The 26,796-nt window shown below is 57.2% G+C and overlaps 1 protein-coding gene across 7 annotated transcripts; it reads right to left on the reverse strand.

The window, feature by feature from the left end:
• Positions 1-26,796, reverse strand: HCFC1 (host cell factor C1). Of its 7 annotated transcripts, none has more exons than XM_036430044.2 (26): positions 25,337-26,796; positions 17,892-18,040; positions 17,551-17,711; positions 16,624-16,832; positions 15,401-15,485; positions 14,806-14,912; positions 13,542-13,721; positions 13,052-13,411; positions 12,604-12,764; positions 11,909-12,106; positions 11,361-11,585; positions 11,133-11,237; positions 10,693-10,912; positions 9,518-9,660; positions 9,251-9,389; positions 8,842-9,062; positions 6,742-8,230; positions 6,313-6,476; positions 5,248-5,692; positions 4,506-4,829; positions 4,194-4,312; positions 3,969-4,106; positions 3,346-3,531; positions 2,770-3,070; positions 2,198-2,261; positions 1-2,050 (listed from the first exon to the last, which is right to left on the reverse strand). In XM_036430044.2, the coding sequence occupies exons 1-26, from the start codon at positions 25,527-25,529 to the stop codon at positions 2,011-2,013; spliced, it is 6,126 nt and encodes a 2,041-aa protein (XP_036285937.1). In that variant the 5' UTR covers positions 25,530-26,796; the 3' UTR covers positions 1-2,010. The 7 variants fall into 7 exon arrangements, with proteins under 7 accessions (XP_036285937.1, XP_036285936.1, XP_036285934.1 ...); XM_036430043.2 differs by having other exon boundaries at positions 4,506-4,832; XM_036430041.2 differs by having other exon boundaries at positions 4,506-4,832; positions 5,248-5,821.

Genomic DNA, 26,796 nt, shown 5'->3' on the forward strand with positions numbered 1-26,796 from the left:
TTATTTCAAAAAAGGTCTTTTAATTGTTCAAAATAGCACAAAACGACATTGCACTATGGTAATATTGAGTCACGGGGGTTACTCTACAATAGAACGGGCGTACTGTTCTTAGAAACGAGAAATCAAAGGGCGCTTGGGACGAGGGACAGGGAAACGATGAAACCAGGCGAATGGGCTCCAAGGTGACTAAACATGACATTTTCCACAGCGAAATATACTATAATACAACAACCAGAGGCCCCAGAAAGGAGCCAGGCGGTGGGGGCATGGGGGGGCAGTCATCAGCTACAGCTGGTCTCCACTGCAGACTGGGGTTGGGAGGCGGCGCCTGCAGTCGGGCAGCTCACCTAGTGGGACCGGCTTGCAAACCTTGCTCCTTACCAGAAAGCTGGCTCAGTAGCCACTCTGAGCAGAGGCCTAAGCCCGAGTCCCCATAGGACTGACTACACAGCCTTGGGACAGTGCTGCACATTCAGAGACATGATAGCCAGTGCTGTCAACCCACACGCATGCCCTCTGACTGCCTGAAGTTCCCCTTCATGCCTACCCCACCCTTCCCCTTACTAAGTTGCTTGTGGAGTGGAAGTGGGTGGCTGCAGGAAGCGGTAATTTAATTGAGGGTGTCGGATACTCGAAGCCAGCTATGCCAAGGAGGGAGCCTGGGGGCGGGGGGCGGAGGGATGCTGTGAACCAGGATCAGGATGGTTGGCCCGGGCCTCTGGACTGTCCCCCTCAGAAACCTGACTCGAGGTTCCCGCACATTTTCAAGCTCAATCCTGTGGTGTGAGGTGGAGCACTCGCCCGTGGAGAGTGATGTTTGACAGCTCACCCCTTCTTCATCCCGGAGGCTTGAGGACAGGCACAGGGGCAGAGGGCAGAGCCGGGAAGAGGAAATTGAGCTGCGCAGAAAACACCGGGTGCACGGGGGGGGGGGGGGGGGGGGGAAGATTCCATGCCTCGTCTATCCTGGCTGCCCCCAGCTTTTCCTCCCGAAGGATGCCTGCGCCAAGGCTTAGCCAAGGAGAGAAGTTAACAACAACAACAAAAAAATACACATTCTGTACACAACTAACAAAAAAGGGACAAAACCCCACACGCTAAGGCTAAAATTACAATAAAAATGTTGCCTTCAATTTAAACTTAAAAAAATACAACAAATGCAGCAGTTGGTGATGTGGCCCCTGGCTCCAACCCAGGGGGGCCGAAGCCAGGCTGGGTGGGGGGGGGGGGGTAGGGGGCTTCTGTAGGCCCCGCCGGGAGCCAGGTTTTCACAGAACACTGCTCAGCCCACCATGGGGCCCCTTCTCCCCCTTTCGGCTTCTTTCTTTCTTGTCGTCTCTTACAAGGGAAGAGGGAAGGAGGAGATGGGGGAGATAAAAAGGCCTCTGAGAAAAATGTGTAAGCTTCCCATGGGATCACGGGCAGAGATGGGCTGGGTTAAGTCAAGGGCGGGCTATTAGGTGGCGGGAAATGCAACGGGAACAAAATAAAATAAATCATACACACACACACACACCCAGCTCAGGCTGCCCCCACAAAGCGGTGTAGGGGGGGTTGAGGGGTGTTGTTCCCTGGCTTCAGTCCACTGCCCCTCGGCCGCCTTCTCCAGCCAAGGGGAATCAATAGCAAGAGGCTCCCAGGTTGGCGGGGCGCGGGCCCCCACTGCTTTCGCATCTTTGCTTTAAAGTTTGTTTCCCTCCCTCGGGGTCTCTGGCCTCGGGGGCGCTCAGCCCCCACGGGAGGCCTGGAGAGGAGCAAGTGCACTGCTCTCACGGGCTCACGTTTCTTCCAGACCTGCCTCTGCTTCCTCCCAACAGCAACGGTAAGATGTGCTTTCTTGAGATTATTTTCAAAACAGAGAAAAGGAGAGAGAATGGATGGTGGCCAGTAGCTTGGGAGGGTAAAGTGTAAGCGCTCAGGGGTGGGATGGCCCGGGAGGGCCCTGGTGGGTGGTGTTCCTGAAGCAGAGGTGGGGTCAGGAGAGGAATCCAGGTGCGAGCCAGCTGCCTCTCACTGGCCATCTGCCTTAGATTTCTTTGGAGCGGTTTTCCTGGGGAGATGGGAGGAAAAGGGAAAGAGAAAGTGGGCGTTAGCATGGCTCCTGACGACACTATAGGACTTGCAGTGGGGGTTCATACCCAGTTAAGCCCCCTCCATCATTTAAGAAGTGAAGCCCCCCACCCCGCAAAGGGCTTACATTTCGGGGGAGGACATGGGCCGCTTGCTGGCAGGCTTGGTGCCAGGGCTGTCTTTACTGGTTTCTGAAAGGAAAACGGAGCAGTGAGACACGGTAAGGTGGGTCCAGTAACTTCAGCCACACAACAGTCCACAGGCGACCCACCCCTGACCCATCCCATCCCCTCCCTCAGCCTCTGGCCCTACAGGGGGACCAGCTGGCCTGCTGGATCTGCGGCCCCTCCCTCTGGTGGGTACATTCCCCATGGTCCTGGCCACCTGTGTGCCACCCCAGGTGGCCCTGGACTCAGGTTAGAGGCCCTCACTGTCCTCCCTGGTCAGCCTAGGGGAGCTGACTTGCCAGGGCAGCCTGGGGCCTCCACTCCCTACCCTTCTTGTCCTCTCCACCCAGCTCACCTCAAACATCCCTGGGAAGCTTTCCCTGTACCTCCAGATGAGGCAAGGTGCCCCAGGGGACCCCCACAGCACCCTAGGCCCTCACCCACCCCATCTGATGCTTGCCAGGGCTTCCACTCCCTAACCTGCCCCTCCGCAGAGAGCGCCCAAGAAGCCTTAGAAATGAATGACACCCACCTTGCAACCACCTCACTTGGGTGGCCGGGCCGTAGCCCTTCTCGTTGCGGGCGGCGATGCGGAAGATGATGGCAGGCTTGGTGGTGTAGTCAATGTGGGCGTTGGAGAGGCTGGATGATTGCACGAGGCAGGAGGGGCTGGGCCCGCAGTACACGCGCATGAAGGCCAGCTGGGCCGGGGTGGAGCTCTTGGTCTCACCGCCGGCCTGTGAGCTCTGGATGGCCAGGTACACCGAGTACTCAACAATCTTGCCGGAGGTCACAGAGGGCGGCTCCCAGGTGAGGTGAGCACCATCCGGACTCTAGAACCGAGGTGGCAGAGGTGAAGCGGTGCTGGGCTTCGGCCTTTGAGTTTATCCCGCGCCCTGCCTGTGCTAGGCCACTGCACCACTCCCAGAGCTGACCACCCCCCGTTCCCACCACTCCTGTCACAGCAGGCTGCTGTCACAGGAGTTCAGGGAGCGCCAGAGATGGCTCATCTGCCTCCATCTAGAAGGAGCCTCATGTAATGGCTAAATGATCAGAGCCCGGCCAACACGGACCAGTGGGTGAGCGTCGACCTACGAACCAGACTCACTTTGCTGATTTTAATGGCACAGGGGGCCCCTGGGAAACCAGGCAGACACGTCTTAAAAGCCGAGATCTCACTGAAGGGCCCCCGGCCACAGGCGTTGATCCCAGCGACACGGAACTTGTAGGCTGTGCCAGGCTGCAGTTCATGCTTCTTCAGTTGGTTATAGTCCGGAAGAGTGCCCGAGTCGTCCTGGGGAAGAGGCCGGGAAAACGGGAAGAGGGAGAGAGGAAAGTGGCGTCAACCCCACTATCAAGAGTAAGGTGACCAGATGTCCCGATTTTTAACAATTTGTCCCGCGGTATTTTAAAGAAAGGTCCCGATTTTTGGGGGGGAAATTGTCGAAAATCGGGACTGTCCCGCTAAAAGCGTGTTGTCTGGTCACCTTAGTCAAGAGGGCAGCTCTGGGGCCAGCAGACCAGTTTTTCCAACCTATGGACCTGTAGGTCCATGTCGGAGAGAGGAAGCGAGAAAGAGAGCAAAAATGACAACCCCTTGCCAACAAGAAGGAACACTGCTGCCCTCGGCTGGCTCCAGGCAGGGGGCTTTAGAAGGCCCCTCAGGGCCCTATGCCAGCCTTATGACCAGGACCCACCCACCTGAGGGCATCAACTCCCAGGGTCACTTACATCAGACGGGGCAGCATCATCAGGTGGCAGGAAGTAGTGTGTCACCATGACATTAGTGCCCTTAATAACGCCCACATCAAACCACTGGTTCTCTTTCTTCACGGGGGCTTTGCTGGGCGGGGGTGGCAGGTCTGGCTTCTGGAATACAGAGAGGGAGGAGGTCAGGCCCTCGGTCTTTGGGGCCCAGAGGTAGTGACCCCCGAAGCCCCATCACTTGAGACTCACCACACCCAGGGACTCAATGCCATTGGCCACCTCAGTCAGGGTAGCGGCGGCCTGCAGCTTAGCGGGACTGGATCCCACGACTGGCTGGGGGGCCACAAACGTGTTGGAAGGAGCCAGGCCTGGGAGGAAAGAAGGTGTCAGCGGGAAAGAACCCAGAAACTCCGTTTCTGCATGGGGGCCCTTCCCTCAGACCAGGCCGCCCTCCCAGTCTGTGCGGGGAGGGGGGGGGGGCACAGATAACCCCCAAAACCTCTCCCCAGTCCGCGGAGACCCTGGGGGACAGTGCACATGGCCACACGGGGCTCTACTCACTCTCAGTGGCTGTGGAGGGCAGCAGGGCCACAGTGCTGGGCACGGCCCCGGCCAGCTCACTGAGGCAGTTGCCCTCGATGGTCGGGTCGTTGAGGCTATCGGCAGGGGCCAGGGCCTCCGTGGGCAGGTGGTGGTGCTGCTGCTGCTGGGCCTGTGCCTCCTGCAGCTGCTGCTGCTGCTGCACCAGGGCGGCCAGCTCTTGCTGCGTCAGCACGATGGGGATGGTGGTGGCCTGGCCCTCCTGGCCCTCAGCAGACAGGTGGCTCAGCTCCGCCTGGGTCACAGCTGCTGCCCCCTCGGACGTGTCCATGGCTTCCCCGGTGCCTGCTCCAGAGTGGAGAGAAATCCTCCTCAGCAGGGGCGCCAGCTAGGCGGAGCCCATCCCTGGCTTTCCAGTGTCGCCTCCTGAGCCCGCCCCCCCCCGTCAAGCAACCCAAGCCCCGAAAGCCTGTCCCATCGGCCACGCTTCCTGGCCTACCTCTCCCCTGCCGTTCCACAAAGAACCTGCCCGCTTCCCGGGTGTCCAGCGAGCCTAGCAGCTGTGCCCCTCTCCTCCCCTTTATGTAGGCTCCGCTCCTCCCTAGCAGGAAGCAGGCCTCCTCCTCTTCTCTTGGCTGCCCGTCAGCAGGGAGGTTCCAGAACCCTGTGTTCTCTCTCTTCCTGAGGGCTCATCCTCCCTTCGGGGCACTGGTGTGGACTTGACCTCACACGGAGGAGTGAACTCTCCGGCCCCAGCACCTACCCATGACAGCCTGCTGTGCGGCCTGCAACACCGCCTGGATGGCCAGGGCCTGGGCTTCCTCTGTGGCCGCAGCCTGGGCAGCCGCTTCGGCAGCGGCGGTCACTGCCAGCTCCTCAGGGGTGAGCCCCGTGACCATGAGGGTGGTAGTGCCCGCTTGGGCCTCAGCCATCAGCTCTTGGGGAAGTGACAACTGGTCTACTTCCGACTGGGTGGGCGCCGGTGGCTGGACCACCACAGTGGCCACCATGGCGGAGTTGGCAGACTCCTGGCCCGAAGCGGGGTCGCCTGTGCTGCTCAGATCCACAGCGGCCTGGAGCTCAGAGGTCTGCGAGGCTGACAGGACCTCGGCGGACTCCCCCATCATGGGGGTGGAGGCAGGCTGCAGGAGTTGCTGTGGCGGCAGCTGCTGGCGAGGCCCGGGGGAGGCCTGGAGTTCCTCTGGGGGCTGCAGGATGTCAACAGCAGAGAAGGGCATGTCAGAAGTTTCTGTGTTGGCTATGGTCACTGTTATCGTGGCCGGGATGGGGACTTCGGTGGTCAGAGCCCCTGGGGCAGTTTCGGTCACTGATGAGATCTTCTAGAAAGGGAGAGAAGCCCCTGTCAGAGGGGAGGAGAGGGAGGCCAGGACCAGGCACCCTTCATCTTTCTTTAGGGCCTGGATTCCCATTCGCCATGGACCGGCACAACCCCTCTAAACGGGCAGGGGTGGCAGGTCACTGAGCAGCAGGTGTCCAGCAATGGGAGAAGACACCTCTGAGACCTGCTGGCCAATGCTAACCCATCCTCAAGGAAGCCTCCCAGACTAGTCAGAAAGGGGCACTCAAATGCCCCCCACCCTTGTTGCCCCTCTAGGCTATAGTGAACCGGCAAGCCATGGCCCTGGGGGACCGGTGCCTCTCGCCCTGTTGTGCCAGGAGGTTGCCCCTCTCATAATCTGGAGAAGGGGCCAGGAGCAGCGTTGTGCGTGGTGCAAGAGTGACACCTGGTGTCCAAAGCCGGAACAGCAAGGGCAGCAGATGCACTGGGCTGCAGGGAGGCAAAAGGGGACTTTCCTGGGGCTCTTACCGGCACCGAGGGGCCGGGGACTGGGGTGGACTGTGTCACGGTGGTCACAGCCCGCGTCAGCGTGGAGGACACAGTCGTCGTGATGGCACTGGAGCTGGTGATGTTCACGCTGTCGCCCTGGGTGCTCTCCGCCTCTCCTTGGTCACTGGCAGCTGGTGGCGGATCTGAGGGGACAGGCACAGCTGGGTGACAGGCACTCAGCCAGCAGGGACGTAGAGATGAGGCTGGTTGCCAAGAGCCCCGGGGTCTCTACCCAGCTTTGCCACTAAAGGACAGTTGCCAGGACTCCGCCCCCCTCCCCCCCCAGGTAAACCGAGCCCCACGGGATCTGGGGCTCTGGCTAGATAGATCTTTTACCCACCACGGCCCTTACTCTTCTAGCTTGGGCTCCAGGAGACCACCGACACCAGACTGGCCACCTGCACTCACCTTGGTTGGAGCTCATGTTGGAGGTGACCGTGGTGGCCGTGTGCGTGGTGCCTGTCTCGTGAGTCTCACAGGGGGGGTTGGAGCACACCCTCTGTGTTGGGAAAGGGGTCAACAGCGAAGCGCTGGTCTGGGGAGCGCTGGTGGGCGGTGCTGCCCCCTCCAACCCGGACTCCTGGGTCCTGAGGGGCGGGTTGCTGTCCGGGGCTGTGGCACCCACGCTGACTGACATGGTGGTGCCGGTGGAAGTGGTCTGGTGCGTCTCGCAGGGGCGGCTGGCGGGGGGCTGCTGCTGCTGCTGCTGCTGCGCCCCCTCGGGCTGGCCTGCACCCACACCGGAGGTGGCGGTGGTGGGCGTATGGGTGGTGCCCGTCTCATGGGTCTCGCACGGTGGGTTGGAGCAGACGCGCTGGGCGTTGCCTGCATTCGAGGTAGTGGCCGTGTTGGTGGTGCCCGTCTCGTGGGTCTCGCAGGGTGGGTTGGAGCAGACCTGTGTCACGGGGGCCGGGGAGCACAGCAGTGTCTCCAGGCCTGTCACAGTCACAGCGGCACTAGAAGAGCTCTCACATGCAGGCGTGGGGGTCCCCCGCAGCTCGCCGGACTCCCCAGCACCCATGCTGGAGCGGGCCGTGGTGGGGGTGTTGGTTGTGTGGGTGTGCTGTGCCTCCGGCTGGCGCCCCATGGACACCAGCTGGCTTAGGTCGGTGACAGGGCTGTCCTTGCTGCTGGGGCCAAGCCTGACTTGGCCACTTGCAGGGGCCAGCTGCACGAAAGCAGGGCTGTCTGAGCGCGAGGCCCCAGTAGCCATCACAGTCATAGTGGTGTTGGTCGCGCTGGTCTGGCGAGTTTGGCATAAGGACTTGAAACTCACGGCTCCCTCCAGTTTCCCGGTGGGCACGGTGACCCGGATCACAGGGATGGTGGTGGCCGCGCAGGGGTGCCGGGTGCCTTGCTGCTGGCCGGCACCGATGCTCGACATGGCAGTGGTGGCGGTGCTGGTGGTACCCGTCTCGTGGGTCTCGCAGGGTGGGTTGGAGCAGCCGAGCTGCCCAGCCATGTTGGAGGTGGCAGTGGTGGCCGTGTTGGTGGTGCCCGTCTCGTGGGTCTCGCAGGGCGGGTTGGAGCAGACGCGAACCACACTGCCGTTCTGCTGCGCCACCGTGGAGGTCACGAGGGAAGCGGCTGCGTCGGGCCTGTCGCAGACGAACTGCACTTGGGTTGGCTGCGGGTGCCCTCCCATGTTAGCCACGACGGTGGTGGTGGCGGTGTTGGTGGTGCCCGTCTCGTGGGTCTCGCAGGGTGGGTTGGAGCACACCAGCGTCACGGTGCCTGGCTGCACGTCCCCCTGGCCAGAATCGGCGATAGTGACAGTGGCCGTGGGCTGCTCTGTGGTAGGCGAGGCCAGAATGGACACCGGAAGGTCGTGCACGGGCTGGGCCTCGACCCCGCTGGGTGCCGTGATCAGAGTCACCTGAGTAGGCTGTGAGACAGGCTAGAAAGACACCAGACGGGAAGAGTTAGTGCCCCACCTTCCCATGTTTGCCCCTCCCAGTGTCCTACAGTGTCCCCCATGCTGGCTGGGACCACAGACTCGTCTCCTGCTCGCCCTCTCACCCCAAAACACCAACATGCTCAGGGACCAAGGAAGAGGCACTGAGGGCCTGGGAAGGTGCTGGGGGCAGCCGAGGAAGAGTCTAGGTGGGGCCAGCCCTGGTTGGGAAGGAACCCCATTGACCCCATAAATGCCAGCAACAGAGGCTTCACCAAGTCCAGGAATTAAGGTTAAGACACGAAGAGAAGGAAAATGCTATATACATGTGAACATATACGGTCCCATCTCCTATACTATCATAAGAAAGAAAAATCTAGCATTCAAAACTATAAACCACTGAAATATGTCTCAACACAAAAGATGACTAGTGATGAAAAATTGATTTGGCAACAGGGAACACATCCCATGGGTGCTACGTGCATGAGGAAGAAAGAGAACGTGGTGCACGCAAATGAGAGACTGGACACACTCAGGCTGGGCTCACGCACCCAACACTTATGGACAGGAACCCACAGCCCTCATGCACGTCCCCCCGTCCCCACGTTCCTTACCTGCATCGTGATGGTGGGTGTGGTAAGACTTCCGGCCCCTGTCAGCGTGGTCTGAGCAGCAGACACAGTGATGGCAGTGGGATTGATCACTTGGCTGGAGAGGGTGGCAATGGTGCCCAAGGTGGTGATGGGTGTGGCCAGGGAGGCACTGGTACTGTGGCCCCCAGCTCCCGCGAGGCTGGTAGAAACGGTGCCCGTCATAGTGCCTAAGGTTGTGACGCCTAAAGGCAGAGAGGCAGGAGGGAGATGAGGCCTGCTGCTGGTACCTCCTTTCGAGCAGTTTCTCAACCTGGACGGGAAATCTAGAGTGCCCCCACCAGAAACAGAAGGCTCCAGAGAGATCACCTGCACCCTCCCCCAAGCCTCGGATGGGAGGTGGACCCAGGAGAATATGCAAAGCAGCTCCCACCTGTGGTGCCCTTCACAACCAGGGTGGTGACGGCCGGCTTGACGGCAGAGACGGTGCCAGGGGTGACCAGGCGGACGCCCCCCATGGGCACGGTGCGAAGAATGGTACCTGGCTGTCCGGGAGCGCCCTTCAGCACCACCTAGAATGCCAGGGAAACCACCCCAATATACTCAGAGACTGGCTGGATCTCATGCTGCCCCCTTCCCGGACCTTCGGGTCTGCTCAGGTCCTAAACTGAACAGTGGGGGTCAGCCAGGCACGCCTCACCTGGGTCACTCCTTGCTGCCCATGGCCAGTGGCAATTTTGGGGACAGCAGTGATGATTTTCGCAGGTGTTCCAGTACCTGAAGTCATAACCTTGGTGGTGATAATAGTGATGGGGGACTTGATGCCAGGACTGCTTGTCACACCTACACAGGAGAGGGGTTTTAGGCTGGGTTCCTGAGGCCCCACCAGTGCCAGCTCCCGTGTCCCATTTCCAATAGCTACTCTTTTTTTTTTTTTTTTTAAACATTTCTTTATTGATTTCAGAGAGGAAGGGAGGATAGAGAGCTAGAAACATCAACGATGAGAGAGAATCATTGATTGGCTGCCTTCTGCACGCCCCCTACTGGGGATCAAGCCCGCAACCCGGGCATATGCCCTTGGCTGGAATCGAACCTGGGACCCTTCAGTCTGCAGGCTGACGCTCTATCCACTGAGCCAAACCAACTAGGGCTCCAGGAGTTACTCTTAATGCCCCTCACTTAAAATGATGGAGTGCCGCCCTAGCTCAGTGGCTAGAGCGGACTGAAGGGTCCCAGGTTCAATTCCGGTCAAGGGCATGTACCTCAGTTGTCGGCTCAATAATCCCCAAGGCTGGTGGGGTGCGAGAAGCAACCAATAAACTGAAGTGTCTCTCTCACAACAATGTTTCTTTCTGTCTCTCCCCCTCCCTTCCACTCGCTTTAAAAATCAATGGGAAAATTTGCGCTGGGACGGGTTTGGCTCAGTGGATAGAGCGTCGGCCTGCAGGCCTGCAGACTGAAAGGTCCCGGGTTCGATTCCGGTCAAGGGCATGTACCTTGGTTGCGGGCGCACCCCCAGTAGGGAATGTGCAAGAGGCAGCTGATCAATCATTCTCTCTCATTGATGTTTCTAACTCTCTATCCCTCTATCTTCCTCTCTGTGAAAAATCAATAAAATATATATTTTTTAAAAAATCAATGGGAAAATGTCCTCAGGTGAGGATTAACAAAAAAGACCACCAAATCAATGAAGTGACAATTAAAACCACACTCTGATACCTCCCTACAAACCTTAAATAAAAGGACAGGAGAGGGTGAAGAGGGGGGAAAAAAAAGACAAACAGAAACCAAGAGCACGGCAGAGCCTGGCTTCTATGCCTATCTGACATTAGCCTCCTGCCAGTTCATTGCCCATGCGCTGGGGGAGACCCCTACCTGTGGCGCCCGCCTGGGTGATAATGGCGGACATGGGGATCGTCTTGATGATAGTGGTCGTGCCAGGCTTGGTGGTGCTGGGCGACACGCTGCTGATGCCCAGGATGGTGGGCTTACTCCCAGCCCCGCTGGCCTGCGTGGTAGTGATGATTGTGGTGGGCTTGCCATCTGCTGAGGTCACCAGCTTCAGGATGGTCCCGGCTGGCAGGGGCCCTTTGGTCTGCAAGGGGAAACAGGTGGACCAGCGTTACTGCCAGGACAGAAAGTCTAGCCTGGCTCCTCTCCACCATGGCCAAGCAGCTATGGGACTATTCTGAAGACGGTGGGTCACAGGCCGAGCAGTCGGACTTTCTGAGCAACACGTGCTCGGGGGACCTTCTCTAGGCAGGGACGCAAGTTCTACTTGCTGGAGTTGCAGGGACTCGGCCCCACGCGCTCACCTGGATGATCTGAGTCACGGGGCCCGTAGATGCCTGGCCTGTGACTGCAGAAGTCTGAACTGGTTTAGTCTGGACCACTGACATCACTTTGCCCAGATTGGAAATCTAAACAGCAAAGGAGGGAGCAGAGTGTTATCTGGAGACCAATCAAGGGCACTGCCTGGCCTGGGGCTCTCCAGGGCAGTGCCATAGCCTGGCAGCTGCCACATGCAGTCGGCTGCCACTCACCAGAGCACTGCCTCCTGGGACAGAGATGGGGCTCTTCACCAGGGTGATGGTCTTGGTGACCCCGCCCACAACTGTAGTCACCACCTGGGCTTGCTGGGCCACGGTCACAGTCCCGGACTTGTGCACCGTGATGATGGGCCGAGTGGATGTGTTGGCAGCGGAGGAGACCGATGTCCCCACCTGGGCAGCTGCAGTCTTCAGCATCCGAGTGGCTGGGTTGCTCACCTGCGGGCGGGGAGGAGAAAGATGGGTGATGGGTGGGATATCCTGGCAGGCCTGTAGCTCAGGCTCATCTCCCCCGACTCTCTTTCCTCTCTCCCGGAGACTGAAGAGCTCTGTGTGAACCACAGATCTAGCCTAAGGCTTCACATCCCTAAAAGTGAAAGCTTAGCCCAGAGCCCATGGCACGCACCAATTACAGACCATCAATCAGCCTCTGTGGGTTGGTCTAAATCCCTAGAGAAGTGACAACTGTCAGATCACATCACTGCTTAGGAGTCTCCGGCCCTGCGGTTGTTGGTTCAGAACCAGGCCCGGAGGATACTCACCATGACTGGCGAGGAGGCCACCTTGACCGTGGCTGGGAGGGTGGTAGTACCAGGTGTCACAGCCACAGTCTTGACGATGGTGGTGCCCGCTGGGACACTCAGCACCGTGGGAGCCGAGGAAGGAGGGATCTTCTGGGTGGCGGCGGCTGCAGCGGCCAGCGCAGCCATGCCGCTCATCTGTGGGTTGCTGCCGATCACCTGTGGTGGACACGAGCGTGTGAACCGGAGCACTGGGACCTACGCACTCTAGCTCTCAGCTCCAGACTTCACCAGGGAGCCTCCTTCCTGCCCAGGATCCTCGCAAACCTGGGTTCCTACCGCCAAGCAGGCAACGTGACCCCAAGGCAGGAGTTTGTCAGCAGCTCTGGATCTTCTCCAAAGTTAAGAGTCAGAGACAGCTCCCTCTCTCCATGGGCCCGGGGCAACCAACCCGCTTCCCTTTAGGTTCTCCCCTCAGGTTTCAGAACAAGCAAGTCCACATTCAAAAGGCCCCTGGGATCAGACGGCAGGAGGTCCTTCTGAGGCATCGACTTGGTAATTAATATTAACTTGGCAATGCAACCTCTTCGGTGCTTCACAGGTGAGAAAGGCCCAGGATGGATGGTGCTGGAGCTGGTGGGATTCTAACCCAGTCATCCTGCTGTCAATCACTGGGAGGTCCCGCCCCACCCAGCCATCTCACAATCGCGCCTCACCGTCCCCTGAGCACTCTGGGATGGCACAACCATTCGCACGCCTGCAGGAAGGGAGGTCACGGTGACAGGGGCTTTCCCGGCCTGGCTGGCGGGTCGCATGGTGACTAAGGGGGTTCCCGTTGTAGCCTGAGGACCAGTCACTTTGAGAACAGCAGGGACACCTGACGACAGAAGGAGGTGGCTATCAGCAGAGCCCCCCAGCCCCTGTTGGGTCCTTCAGCATTTAGACATGAACTGCTAGCGCTTCGTGTCTACTCTTTCCAAGCACCCTCAAAGTGACAGTTCCCACAGGAGGAACCGAGTTTGCCCCCCAACCCTTAACCCCACCACTCAATTGCAAGCCGGTACCGACAACTGCCAGGCATGCTTACTTGGCAGCCCTTACCCAGGAGCGCACTCTCATCCTGGTGGCCAGTCCCAGCCCTCAAGTGCTTGGCGCCCAGCTTACCTTGTGTCCTGGCTGCAGCGGGCACGGAAATCGAGCTCCCAGGCACCGGTGGCAACACCTGGATGGTGGTGGTGGTAGGGGGCGCGGCGGCAGCTTGGGGCAGGAGTGTGATGCCTACTTGGGTGAGCGGCTGCACAGCAGGTGCGGCTGCTGCGGGGGCAGGACTCTTGGGGGGGTTAGCAGGCACGGACGGGACTGGATTGGGTGTGGGGGAGGTGGCAGTAGCAGCCGTGGCAGGAATGTCATATTTCTGGAGCTGCAGAAGGTAACTGTCGGCGGTTGCCACTGCCCCCCAGCTCACCTCCAGGGAGTTGGTGTTTGCGCGTACCAGCTGTACCCGGGCTGGAGGCGGTGGCTTTTCTGCAAGAGGGTACAGCCAGGGCAGGGGGGAGGGGAAGACAGAGGCTTCAGGAGTGAGCATGGCAGGCCATGCTCTCAGGCTGAGCTCCACTGTAGAGGCCCTCAGGCTGCCTCTCCCCGTTGGCCTTACCTGTTTCCAGATACCAAAGGTCCTTGCAGCAGACCTGGTTGTTCCAGGCCTTTCGGTAGCCGTCACGCCCACTCCATATGTACAGGCGGGTATTGATGGCCACGGCACAATGGCCAGCTCGGGCTCGGGGGATATTGTCCTCCAGTGTGTCCATCAGGATGGTTTCCCAGGCCATGGTATCTGGGGAGAACGGGAGAAACCACAATCCCTATTGGCCCTTTGGCCTTTTGCTGGCAGGGATGGGGAATTAAAGCCAAGAAGGCATCAAAGATTGTTAAGTTAGAAAAAAAACACACCGCGCCCCCCCCCCCCCCCCGAACAACTCTGCCCGGCAAAGAGACCCTAACGAAGAAAATGAGAAGCCACAAACTATCCACTGAGAAAACTACTTGAAATACACAAAGGTTTCACATCTAACTACACAGGAGCCTATAGCAAGATACAGGCGAAGAGAACGCAAGTCATGGAAAAGGCAGCGGATCTAAGAAAAATGTATTATAGTACAATGTTCAACAGAGGAGAGGTGTGAATTTGATCTCAGTGCCTGCCCCAGCTGGGGCTCAAGGTGAACCGGGGCATGGGGCTGGCACAGGGCGAGATGTAATCGCTTATCAGACCTGGTGAAGAGCAAATGGTTCCACGGTCGCTAGGCACGGCTAGAGGAGTCTATGTGGGTACAGAGCAGCTTGGCAGCATCCCTTTGGCAGCAAAGGGATGCTGAGGTGTTTACCCTTCAGATACACTTGCACGTGGAGAGTTCTAGACACACGGTGCAAGGATACTCACGGAGCGGCGTCTGCGCAAGTCCCGACCCCAGGAGAGCAATTCAAAAGAATGAGGACGCTTGGCATATGGGGACGGGATGGTCTCCGAGACGGAGTGAATGGAGGACAGGTGCAGCTCTGAGGAGAGCAGGCTGCCGTTTGGTTTCTAGAGGAACCTATAAGCATGCTGGGATACACAGACGAGTCCCTGCAGGGTGGAGGAGAACCTACCAAAGCGTCTGCGTCTGAGAAGCAGAACAGGAAGCTCTGCACCCTGAGTCTTTTGGACTTCCGGGTGTCGGACCTCGTGTAGCAAGAGCCCATTCAACCAATTCGAAGAGCAGGGTCCCTCCAAGCGCTCTGACCAGTGGCTACTGCTCATGGATTCTAGAAGCCTGAGCCTTAGTTTTCTCCCTGCACACCCCGCACAGCTCCAGGGCCGAGGAGGGCCAGCTCCCCGCAGCCCTCCACAGGCCACTCCGAGCCCCAGGAGGCCATACCCAGGTTGAGACAAGCCAGGGTGTTGGTGCACTTCCACTCCTTCTCGTGTGTGGCCACTTTGACGTCATCCATGACGAGAGGTACCCAGCCACCAAACACGTACATTCTGGGATGAGGGAGGGAAGAGTAGGAGACGATTATAGAGGAGGTGGCAATCTAGAGGCCACCTCTTCCATCCAGAAAGTTCTCTAGACACGTGGTCCCCTAGCTCTCCCCAGGAGAGCCGTCTAGGATACATGAAGCTCTCGATGTGGTCCTCTTCTGCTTGGTGGCTCAGCCCTCCCAAGAACTGTCACCTCCACTACCAGGAACCACCGCTCAGCTCAGCTCGGTCCCCATCATTCTTACTTTCACTTTGGGACCTCGGTATTGACAAAGGCACCCAGCTGCTAATTAATATGTGGAAAATCTAGAACAGTGAGTGCCCCTCTGCTCTGTCCTCTCGCGGCCCTCCAGAGTGGGGTGATAATGAAAACACAGAGTTACTGAATGCCAACCCAGCCAGAAAGAGGCCTTCTCAGGACAAAACTGTGAGCCCTTTGGGGCCGGGTATAAGGGCCGGCGTGAAGGGAAAAGCAATGGCTAGCTACTCACTTGTTGCCTATGGTTGTAGCTGAGTGGAGACTTCGAGGAAGAGGGGCCACTCCGCTGAGACTGGGCTTATTCCACGTCAGAGTCTCTGCAGAGTGGCGGAGAAAGGAGGGTTACCCACACGGGGTCAGACATATGCTTCCTGACCCAGAGGAAGTTCCCTGGCCTCGGGGAAGGCTTTGGAAAGTGGTGCCAACCCTGTCAAAGAATCCCATGCCTGGTCCCCCCTATAGCCCAAGGGAGGCCCTTGGATCAGCTTCTGGCATTTCTCAAGCTGTGTTCGCCCATCCTGGCAACTGGCGTCTCTCAGATCTGCTATGAGCAGGCACTGCTCTCAAGGTTGGGGCAGACATGCCACTGGGCGTCCGACTCTCCAAAAAAGTGTTCATACCCACACCACCTCTACTGCCTACAGACCGAGTGTTGGGAAGCAGAGTGCTGCTGGGAGTTTCACTCATGAAAAAAAAAAAAAAGTGTTTCTAGCCCGGCCGGTGTGGCTCAGTTGTTGCATATCGACTTATGAACCAGGAGATCACAGTTTGATTTCCATTCAGGGCACATGCCCGGGTTGCGGGCTTGATCCCCAGTGTGGGACGTGCAGGAGGCAGCTGATCAGTGATTCTCTCATCATTGATGTTTCTCTCTCCCTCCCTCTCTGAAACCAATAAAAACACATAAAAAAAACAACCGCCCCACACCACTGTTTCCTTTGGATACCCACACTGATCGAATCTATCCTCCAAAACTACGTTGTCTTCTTCAGGTCAAAAATCCAAACTTCTTTCTACCACTCCGGACACCCTACCTGCTTCCCAACCTAAGTAGCCCCCAGAGGTCTCCCGGGCTCTTGAGACCCCTCTTAACTCGGACAGGCCAGTGTGCAATGCTCCTAGTGCAGGCTGAGCACTGAGGAATCGGCAGGGACTAACGCTATCTAATCTAGACAATTCCATTTTGGAAAGGCCCTCACTTCCCCTGTTGATCTCCTATAAGCAGACCAACTCAGCCTTGTTCTGGGAAAAAAAAAAAAAAAAAAAAAAAAGATAAAAAGAAAAACTGCCACAATCTTGGGGCAGATACGATAACCCTGAACAGGGTACTGCCTGCTCCCATGACAAGGACCCAAGCAGGACACTCCTCCTCCTCCTCCCTGTGGACCCCACGCTGGCTGCACAGCAGACCAGCTTTGCTCTCAGGCCACTGGAGAAGCCACACCCCCACCTTACCAATATCTAGAGTCCAGAGGTCCCCCAGGCGGCAGCCGCTCATCCCTCCGTAGATGACCAGCTTGGACTTCTTGTTGTCTTTCTCGGTGTAGACCACGGCAGTGTGTGACTCCCGCGGTGGGGGCAGGACACCGTAAGTGATGGGGATGTCCCAGGCCACCACTCCGGAGCCTGGCCGTAATTCCAGGATGTATAAGTCATTCAGGTACCTGGAGAAGAAACGTCAACTATGGCAAACTCACCAGCTTCTCTGGGTGAATGGAGGCTTCCTTGGGAGACAAAGGGAGCTATAGTCACATGACCAAGTTTTTCTACCCTCATCCCCAAAGGGGGGTTGCCAGAAGCTCCTAAGGATGAACTTGAGGCCAAAAGGAGCAGCAAGACAGGGCATGCTGGGTGTGGTATTGCTTCCAAACTTCAGAAAGGCCCTTGGCCACCAGCCATGGAAAAAAAAATAACCATCACTAACCCTACAGGCAGAAGTCTGGGAAAGTGCTGGCTCTAAACTGGGTCCTAGGTGCCCAGCCGGCATGGCTCAGTGGCTGAGCATGGTTCGATTCCCAAGCAGGGCACATGCCTGGGTTTCGGGCTCAATTCCCAGTGTGGGGTGTGCAGGAGGCAGCTGATGAATGACTCTCAACATTGATGTTTCTCTCTCTCTCCCCCCCCCTTCTTCTCAGAAATCAGTATGTGTTTTAAGAAATAATAAACTGGGTCCAACGAGTAGGAACCAGCCCAAAGCTAGGGAGGTGTCTACCTCCTGGCCAGGCCCTTCTTCCCCAATACCACCTCTTCCAGGCTGGAGAACTCAGTGCCCAAAAGCTCCTTACAGGGCATCTAGTGTCACCCTCTCCTGGCACAAAGGAAACTTGGCATGGTGGGGCTGGCTGGCAGGTGGGATTCCACATGAAGAGGACACAGCCTCACCTCGGAATGTTGTTCTTGGGGTCCTCGCTATCGTTGGCCAAGCCCCCAAACAGGTAGCATTTGTTGCCCACAAGAGAGAAGCTGTGCCCAAGCCGAGGACACGGAGGGGGCCCGTTTTTGGGTGTCTTTGCTTTGAGCCTCTTCCACTCCCACCGACTTGCCTGCAAAATCAAGACTCGGTGATTGAGTTGGGGATGGCCCACCTCCTGAGCCCAAGCTATTTGTCATGTCAGGAGGAGCTGGCCACCCCCTTCCCCCCATCATTCTTTCCTCACTGCCCCCATCCCACCCCCCACCCCCACCCCCGCCACAACTGTAAGGAGCACACCAGGGGCCATTACCTGGAGTTCGTAGAGGTCATTGCTGTACTTCCCATACTCTACCATTCCACCAAACACCAGCAGGCGAGTCCCGTCACACACAAAGCCATAGGCTGCACAGCCAGGGGGGATGTCCCCTCTCACAGCTGGGATGAACCACTGGTTGGTTGCTGGTGAACAAAAGGAAGCAGATGTCAGAATGACTCGGGAGCTCCCAGAACCAGAGTCCTCACTCCTGTTACTCCCCGAATCCACTGGCCTCAGAATATGGCCCGAGAAAGGAGGGGCTGGGACAGCGCCTCTATTTCCAAGGCCGTGGCCCTCTACCTCAGCTCTCTTCTAAGCCTCTTGACTTCAGAGGTCCCCTCAAAACAGCCTGCGAGCACGCTGCTTTGCATCGAGTTTGCCTTAAGAAGCCGGAAGTCACTGACCAAGATAATTCATCAGCTTCTGGGAACGTGGCCACCGACTTCCTTCCCCTACCGCTCAGTGGGTCATCAGAAAGAAACTTCTGACACCAGAATCCTCTCTTGGTGGCCCCAGGCTCCTCCTCCTAGGGGCCCACGACTGCACCTTTAGTGGCTGAAAGAGCAACTGGTACTGGCTGGTGTCCCCTTGTCCTTGCAGGTGCGGGGCACCCAAAGGAAGCCAATCAAGGCAGCCTGGGCTGTGGGAATGGGGCGCAAGGCCACACAAGAACGATCTCTGCTGGGGTCTCCTGGGCAGTGGTCCACATCCACCATCTCCCCGTGCCACGCCCACACCCCTCCAGAACACCCTCAAAAGCCAGAGGTGGCATGAGCTGTGGCACCTAACGGTCTCTGCCAGCCACAGAAGCTTCCCCCAAACCCATCACCTCTAGCTGGGGGCTCAGGAGGCCACCAAGATAGAAGACACAGAAGCCAGGCAGCAGAGAACTCATGGACATGGACAACAGTGTGGTGATTGGCAGGGTGGAGGGAGATGGGTGGAGGTGGAAGAGGGCAGAGAGGGGATAAATGGTGATGGGGGGAAAAAGTCTGGCCAGCGTTGCTCAGTGGTTGAGCGTCAACCTATGAACCTGGAGGTAAATCATCAAACTGGGGGTCAGTCTCAACTCTGCTTGTTTCCATGTTCCTAAATCTGTTTTGGTCAACATGAGCACGCAAAGGGATTGGGATTTGGGTGTGAACGTAGCACCAGCTGGGATCTGACTAGTATGGGGAAGGCCTTGGGAGGCCCCAGCTGCTTGCTGCTTCTTCGCCTGACTTCCCGCTCATCAATGCAATTGGTCATTGACATAGCGCCCCCTCAAGGCCCAACATGCATCTTGCCTGCCCTCATCTAAAAGCACAATTGCAAAAAACCACTGGCAGAGAAAACTCAGAAGTATGAAGATTGTTCCGGGGGCAGCTGTATATACAGAAAGTGAAACCAGAGCTATGTGACTATAGGGCCTACGCAAGTGATCCACCCTAAGGCAAGATCATTGTGGAGGCCAGACTCAGTGATTGGTGAAGGTAACCTAGCAGAATAATAGGCGCTGATCATAAATGCTCACTCTGATAATATCACCCCTGACTCTGAAGAGCCAGAACCCAAACCTGTGAGCACTGGCACCAATGTGTCTGGAGTTGGCTGCTAATCCCACCCAAGTCTGTAGGCAGAAATGTAATACTGACAAGTGGTCGCATCATTTGGGGCTTGTTGCATCCTAAATAAATTGAAGTCACCCTTGGGAATACAGTGATCTATGGTGTAGACCGGCGGTAGCCAACCTTTTGGGTCTCACGGACCACCGGTTGGCGACGGCCAGTGTAGACTGCCTTTGTCAGGTGCAGACGGAGCAACCACAGCCCTAGACACTACAGCTGGATCTCCTGATTTAAAAAATCTTGCCAAACTACCACCATTTAAAGAAGACTGTGAACCTAGCTGGCATGGCTCAGTGGCTGAACATCGATCTATGAATCTGGAGGTCACAGTTCGATCCCCAGTGGGGGGCATGTGAGAGGCAGCCGATCAGTAATTCTCTCTCATCACTGATGTTTCTATCTCTCTCCCCCTTCCTCTGTGAAATCAGTAAAAATATATTTTAAAAAAGGCTACAAAATAAAAGGTAACTCCAGTTAAGAGCTAAGAACAAGCTGTGACATCAAGATAACATTTTGTCTTTGACCGCTGTCTTCTGAAAGGGCCAGTGTTTATGTCCTCCTGGAAGGTCACCCAATATTACAAGTTGATTTTATTTTGTAAAAAAAACGGAGCTAGAAACAAAGGTGCCAGATCTTCATTGTAACTGTCCCCTACTATTTATTTAAAATGTATTATTTTCCTATTCCTTGTATTTTCCTATTCCTTGTTCCTTTTTCCAGTAACTTACCGATTCAGCTTTCTTTTGTTATATAAAACGTTGGCTACAGATTTTACTTGCACAAAAGACTGCCCATAAGAAAGGACATATTGTTATGCATTTATATTTTGCCGTGTACTGAACTAAATAAAAATGACAGGGGGAAAAATAAAATGATAAATAAAAGCACAGCTGGACCTCCTGAGACAGATTACAGCCCTACCGCTCACTCCCCACCACCCAACTCTACAGGTTGGTTTGGAAGAGGCTGCCTGGCCTCTCCGTGGTTTAGCTGAGTCATGGGGACTTTAGGATGCCTAGCACCAATCCTCCTCTCCCCTCCGCTGCCATGTTCCTAGCAGAGGTGCAATGCCGTACTGCCTGCCATGCGCATGCGCCCAGACCCAGGTCCCGGCTCACTGCCTCTCTCTCATTCCTCGTGCACATACACACCAAGAAAAGCCAGCAGCTCCCCATGCTGAGGCAGACGGCCCTGCATGAATGGTCCCCGAAAGGGATCTCGTCTGAGTTAGTGGGATTAAAGCTGACAGAAATCTCTGAGACCATCTCAGCCGAAGTCCCTTAATTGATAAAGAAAAAGAACCCAGGAGGGGAAGTGACTTACCTGAGGTCACAGAGCAAAACAGACCCAGACAAGAACCTCGTCACTTAAAGGGATCGCTAGATGCCCACCTCAGGGCCCCATCAGCCACCTTTGCTCTCCTGGAACATCCTTGTGGCTATGGGGCCGTCAATCAGGGCTGGGACAAAGCTACATGGCAAATGGCATCAGCCTACCAGTTTCCCAAGACACTCATTACCGACCGACCCAGCTTCCAGACTAGAAGTAACCTGGAATGTCACAATGATCAGCACATTCTATGGTGCACAAGAGGTCCCGATCTCGTTCTAGAACATTCCAGGCAGGGCAGTGGTTCAGGTACGAAGTTGTGAACTGCCTCTCTTCATTTCAGCCCCAGCCCCAGGGTGGCCCCCGAGATGGCACAAGCAAACGTCTCTTAAATATGACAGCTGCTCCTAGTCACCCCTTAATATTATCTCTAGCTCATCGAGTGGGGAGTGTTGTGCAACCCAATCTCTGGGTCTCTCCTCCTTGATATGCTCTGGTTTGGTCCCGGCTCTCAGCTGGGAGGGGGCTTTGAGGAAGGGAGGCCGCCTGCACCTGGGACCCTTCGTGGGATGGCCAGAAATACGACTCCACCTTCTCTCTCCTCAACAAGCCTGAAACCCCAGCTTCTGTGTTTTATCAGTCCCCCCAGCCCTTCCCATGCTGTGCCAACTCTGTCTATAGTAGCTGCTGCCCCGTCAGCCTCTATGCACCACCACCACCCAGAGACCCAAACCCACACAGCAGGTAGATGGTCCAGCCACACCAACTGCCTTTTTGTTCGCTGTCACGCGGAGGCACTTCCTGTGTGGCAGCCTCAGTGCCGGGAGGCACAGGGGAGACGGCTCGAGGACTCAGACTCCCAATCTACCGTGTTTCCCCGAAAATAAGACATTCTCTGAAAATAAGACCTAGCACATGGAAAGATAAGACATCCACTGAAAATAAGACCTAGCGCAACTTTGGGAGAAAAAATTAATATAAGACACTGTCTTATTTTCGGGGAAACAGGGTAGTAGGGAAGCTGCCACGTCCTCCTCCCACCATAGGAAGAGCAGCCAAGAAAGAGGTCTGCACTGAGCAGGGGCGATGATGGGGGGGAGGGGGGGCCTTCTCAGAAGAGGGGACCATTGGAGCTAGGCCTCGAAGGGTGAACGGGATTTCCCGACAAATGAAACTAACAGGGCCAATCAGGAAGTGACTGCAAGAACCATGTGAGGAGAGGGCCCCGGATGGAGGGGGAACAGATTTGAGACAATCTTGGTTCCGTGACTAATTAGCTACAGGGACAGGGGAACAGGGAGGCCTCTCCAGGGTGGTGGTCTCCATCTGTGAAGGGAGAGACAGCCTAACGGTCTCTGGAGAGATCTGTACTCCTGCCAAACTCTGAAAGCAGCTGGCAGGGTGACCCCGGACCTGTCACTTCCCTTCTTGGACCCTAATTTCCTCATGTGCAAAAACAAGGAAGTTTTACTAGATATTTTCCAAGGCTCCTTCCAGCTGCAGCAGTTGGCAGACCTTAAAGAACCATTGAGGCCAGCCAGCCTTGGGTGGCTCCTTTGGCAACTGGCCATGTCCTCCCCTCAGCAGGTCGCACCCCACCCTGTCAGCACCAGGTCTTCTGATTAATCCGCTTTGCTGGGCTGAAATGAAATTCCCCGAGGTCAAGGACGGCTACCCTAAGACCTCCCAAAAGCCAGTCAAGTGTCCCACAGCTGCTGTAGTGACTGTCGAAGAGGAAGAACACACACTTTCTCACACACCTGCCACTCCTCATTCTCCCTTGTCACACACTCCCCCCACCTCCCCACGTTGAGCTAACCAAACCAGCCTCCCACCTCCTGAATGCACCCCTTGGAGTCTTTTATCTTAGCAACAGGGATCTCTCCCAGCTCAGCGAGTCGCTGAGCTCTCATCCTGTAGAAGGAAAAGGGCAAGAGAGACCTCAGGACAATATGCTGACCTCGTTTAAAACAAAGGAAAGGTGCCCGGCCGGTGTGGCTCAGTGGTTAAGCATCGATCTATGAACCCAGAGGTCACAGTTCCATTCCTGGTCAGGTCACATGCTTGGGTTGTGGGCTTGATCCCCAGTGTGGGACGTGCAGGAGGCAGCTGATCGATGATTCTCATTGTTGATGTTTCTATCTCTCTCTCCCTTTCTGAAATTAATAAAAATGTATTTTGAAACGACAAAGGTAAGCAGGAGGGCAGCTGTGGAGGCAGCAGCCAAGGATGAGGGGCATCTGGGCCACCACTGGTGGGGAGGCAACAACAAGCCCCATCTCCCCAGAGAACACAGGAACCTTGCAGCTACAGGAAAGACCAGAGATCTCTGCACCGTTATTTGACCATATCTGTCGGAGCATATACACTCAGGAATAGGGAGGGGAGTAGGGTCGCTGGTCGCCCTCCTGGGAGTTACCCAAGGAGTGGGCTAGGGCAGTTTGCAAAGCGCTCCCCTGGAAGAATCTGGAAGAATCGAGGCTGCAGTCCTTCTGGAGGGCTGGCTATGGCCGACTACCCACCATATCCTTCTAGGCTGGGGATGAATCCAGGCAGAAGCCTTGTCATAAACTAACGAACATGCAGAGGCCCCAGGAAGAAGTGGACTTTGGAGTTGAGTTGATGCTAATTAGGCCCCTGCCCTACTTTCTAAAATGGTATTTCCCTGCCAAGGGGCCTGCTCCGGGCCTTGGGAAAATCAAGTTGGTCCAAGGAGCTGAGGTTCTGCTCGGGGCAGCGGCCTCTCTAAAAACAGCCCTGCCCCTCAGTCTTACCTTACCGGGCTAATTGCTGCCACCAGCAGCTGTCTGAGCTGGCACGGAGCACCACCAACCAGCCTGGCCTCGCTGCTGGAGGCAACAGGTGCCGAGACCCGGAATGCGAAGGGTCACTGCAACCCACCAGCCTTTGAAAGTCAAACTAGGTAGGTTGGGGGCAACCGCCTACAAGGTTCAGAGAAAACTGCACTCTGCCTGGGGGGGAGGGGGAAGCACCCAACCAAGAACCTAGCTCTAACCGTTGCCACTCCAGTCAACTTCTCCCTCCGCCTGCCAGCTCTCCACCCCAGGGCAACCTCAAAGCTGGAAGGGGTGCCCCAACCCAAGGACCCCGGACTTCCAGAGCCTGGGGGAGGATGGATCTGGAGCACGAGATGTTTTGCTATTTATGCTAGCAAGACGGAAAGAGCTGGTACATGGCCCCTGGCTGTGTCCCACCAGAACCCATCTCCCTGTGGCTGCAGAGGAGAGCTCCCTAAAAGATACTGTCTGATGCAGGGGACGGGGGCTTTCTCCTGCCCATCCAGGCCTTGGTCCCTCAGGCTCTCACCCAGAGCACAACAGACACAGGCCCAATGTTCCCAGTGCCTTAAGCCCCTCCTTACGAGCAAGGGGAGGTACTACGGGCCAGCAGCCATTCAACAGCCCACTCAGAATGAGGCAATAGGTGTGCAAATCGGGCCAAGTGGCCGCCGTGGGGAGGGGGCTGCAGGAGGATGCAGCCAGGCCTTAGAGACCTAGCAAGGACAGCAGGCAAAAGGCTGATAGCCAGCCACAGGCCAGCATACCTACAGACAGAAGCCCAGTCTGCGTTCTTTCAACCACCCAATCCCGCTCTTTCTCCCCCCTAACCCCCCCCCCCGGCCCCCCCGCGCCCAATAAAACTAGGCCTTGGGTTCAGGGGAGGCATGAACATGGACAGATAACCTCTTCCAACCTCAGGCAGAGGAGTCAGGTGAGGGGCCACCTAAGCCCGCTGTGGGATCACTGGAATTCACCTCTTATCTCCGAGGATCAAGAAAACCGGTCATTTGAAGAGAAACATCGCAGAAGTGAATGCCAAGAGAGGGAGGCGGCAATGCTGCCTGGTCTGTGCTTGCCCGAGGCTCCTGCACCATCTCTGGGAGGTTACCCGCCAACCACACAAGCCCCCCGCCCCCCACCCCCGCCCCCGCCCAAATCGGGACTGGGCTGCTGGAGTCTGCCCCTTTTCTGGAGACAGAACTCATCTGTAATCTAGAAGTTGTCATCTCTCCCGAATGAGCATTAGCGATGAATAGCTGAGCAGGCGCAGGAGGAAGGAGGGAGGGAGGAGGGAGGGAAGGAGGGGGTGGGAATCAGCCTGCACCAAGGGAGGCATCCGCCAGCCCGCTCGCCCGGGTAACGGTGTATGTCTGAAGTCACCACCACTGGCGACGCCCCCGCACCAGCCGGACTAGACGGTTCCTCTTCAATAATGAAAGCGCCCCTCAAACACGAGTCAGGGGGTGTCAGAGCGGAGGAAAAGGCAGAGCAACGAGGCAGAGCGAAGGGTTATGGAGGGAAGAAAGCAGGATCGGCGTGGAAGGAGGAGAGGAATGGGAGAAGGGGGAGAAAAAGGAGGGGAGGAGAGAGAAGAGAGGCGAGGGAAGTGATGGATGGAGGGAAGGAGAGGAGATGGAGGGAAAAGGGAGGGAATAGATGGAAGGAGGGAAAGATCCCAGGACCCGGCGGGCTTTGCACTCACCCGTGTTGTACACGTGCAGTTCGTCCACTATCCCTTCGTTGCCACCGCCGAACACCACGATGAGCTCCTTGATGGCCACGGCGCGGTGGCCGTGACGGGGTCGGGGCACTGGACCCGACCAGCCTACCACTCTCTTCCAGCGGGGCTGCAGGAGCACCGCTGGAGAGTTGGCGGGCGACACGGCCGAAGCCATAATTCCGGGAAAGGGAGCGATGGGGGAAAGTCACAACGCGGGAAAGGAGCCCCCCAATACCTCCCACACACCCCCTTTAGTCTAAGGCAGCTCTCTCGGAGAAGCAGTTCCTCACACAGCGGTGGACGGCTCCATGGAGGCCGCCATCTTAACTACCCTCCTTCCCTTCGGCTCTTTTCCTTCTTCTCTTCCACCCGACTCTTCAAAAGCGTCCCGAAGCTGTAGAGCGGCTAGGCCCGAGAAGCTTGAGGCATACGAGTCCAGCCGCTCTGACTACTTGCCCGGGTGCTCCTGCTTATAAGCTCGGGCGGGAGGACCTGGGAGCCGCCATCTTGAGCCGCCTCTCTCTCCTCCCTTCCTCAGTCGTAGCCCACACCCGCCGGAAATGGCGGAGCCCCGGCCCGGTTCCCACACCCCCCAAGTCCCCCGCACTGGCCGGCTTCCGGGGCGGGTGGATAGGAGCCACCAGCGCCGCGGTTGTCCCAGCCCCGCCGGTGCTCAGACCACAATTGTGGGAGCCGCCATCTTGAGACCGTCCCGCTTCCCCGCCCAGCGCTTAGTGCAGCCGCCGCTCCCCACACAGTCTCGACACTCGTAAGGAAGAGAGGCGCGCCGGAGGCCAGTGGAATGAGCTGGAATTCTCAGGAACTGCTCAGACCCTAGCAGTTCGTACGGCTTGTGAGGTCTTGAACCTCTCCCGTCAGTTCGCCTCAGCTGCTCAGGCTGCGCCGGCCGCCCTGGGAGCCGCCATCTTGAGATTAGCTCCCCCTTCTCCCCTATTCTCTTCTTCCTGGGTCAGTTCTTCCACTGCAAACAAAACGCAAGGCAGCGTCGGATCCTCGATTCCCACCTTATGACTCCTTCCCACAGGAGCCGCTTCAAAGAGCCAGGTTAGGCCGTGAAGTGGCAACTGTACGGCACGCGGAGCGGTAACGGCAGGGTGCTCATGCCTCCTCCCTGGGAGCCGCCATCTTGTGTGAAGAAGTAACAACTAAACATGGCGGCTGCGACGGTCGGGCGAGGGGGCGGGGTCGGGTGACGTCACAACCCCCTCCCGCCTTCGCGCCGCTTCGCCTCTTAAAGGAGCCCCCGCGTTGCCCCGAGGCAAAGGCCTGGGGTCCCTGCGCGCTTATCTCGGGCTTAAGCCGCGCCCGAGTCAGGCGCCGGTGCGCCCATCCCCGCTGTACCCTTCGGCGCTCTTCCACGCCTCCGCCGTGGGAGCCGCCATCTTGCCACTTCCCCTCGCCCGGCTGTCCGCGGGCGTCAA

This window comes from Pipistrellus kuhlii, unplaced genomic scaffold, assembly GCF_014108245.1.
Source record: "Pipistrellus kuhlii isolate mPipKuh1 unplaced genomic scaffold, mPipKuh1.p scaffold_m20_p_100, whole genome shotgun sequence".
In the NCBI taxonomy this organism is placed as follows: Eukaryota; Metazoa; Chordata; class Mammalia; order Chiroptera; family Vespertilionidae; genus Pipistrellus; species Pipistrellus kuhlii.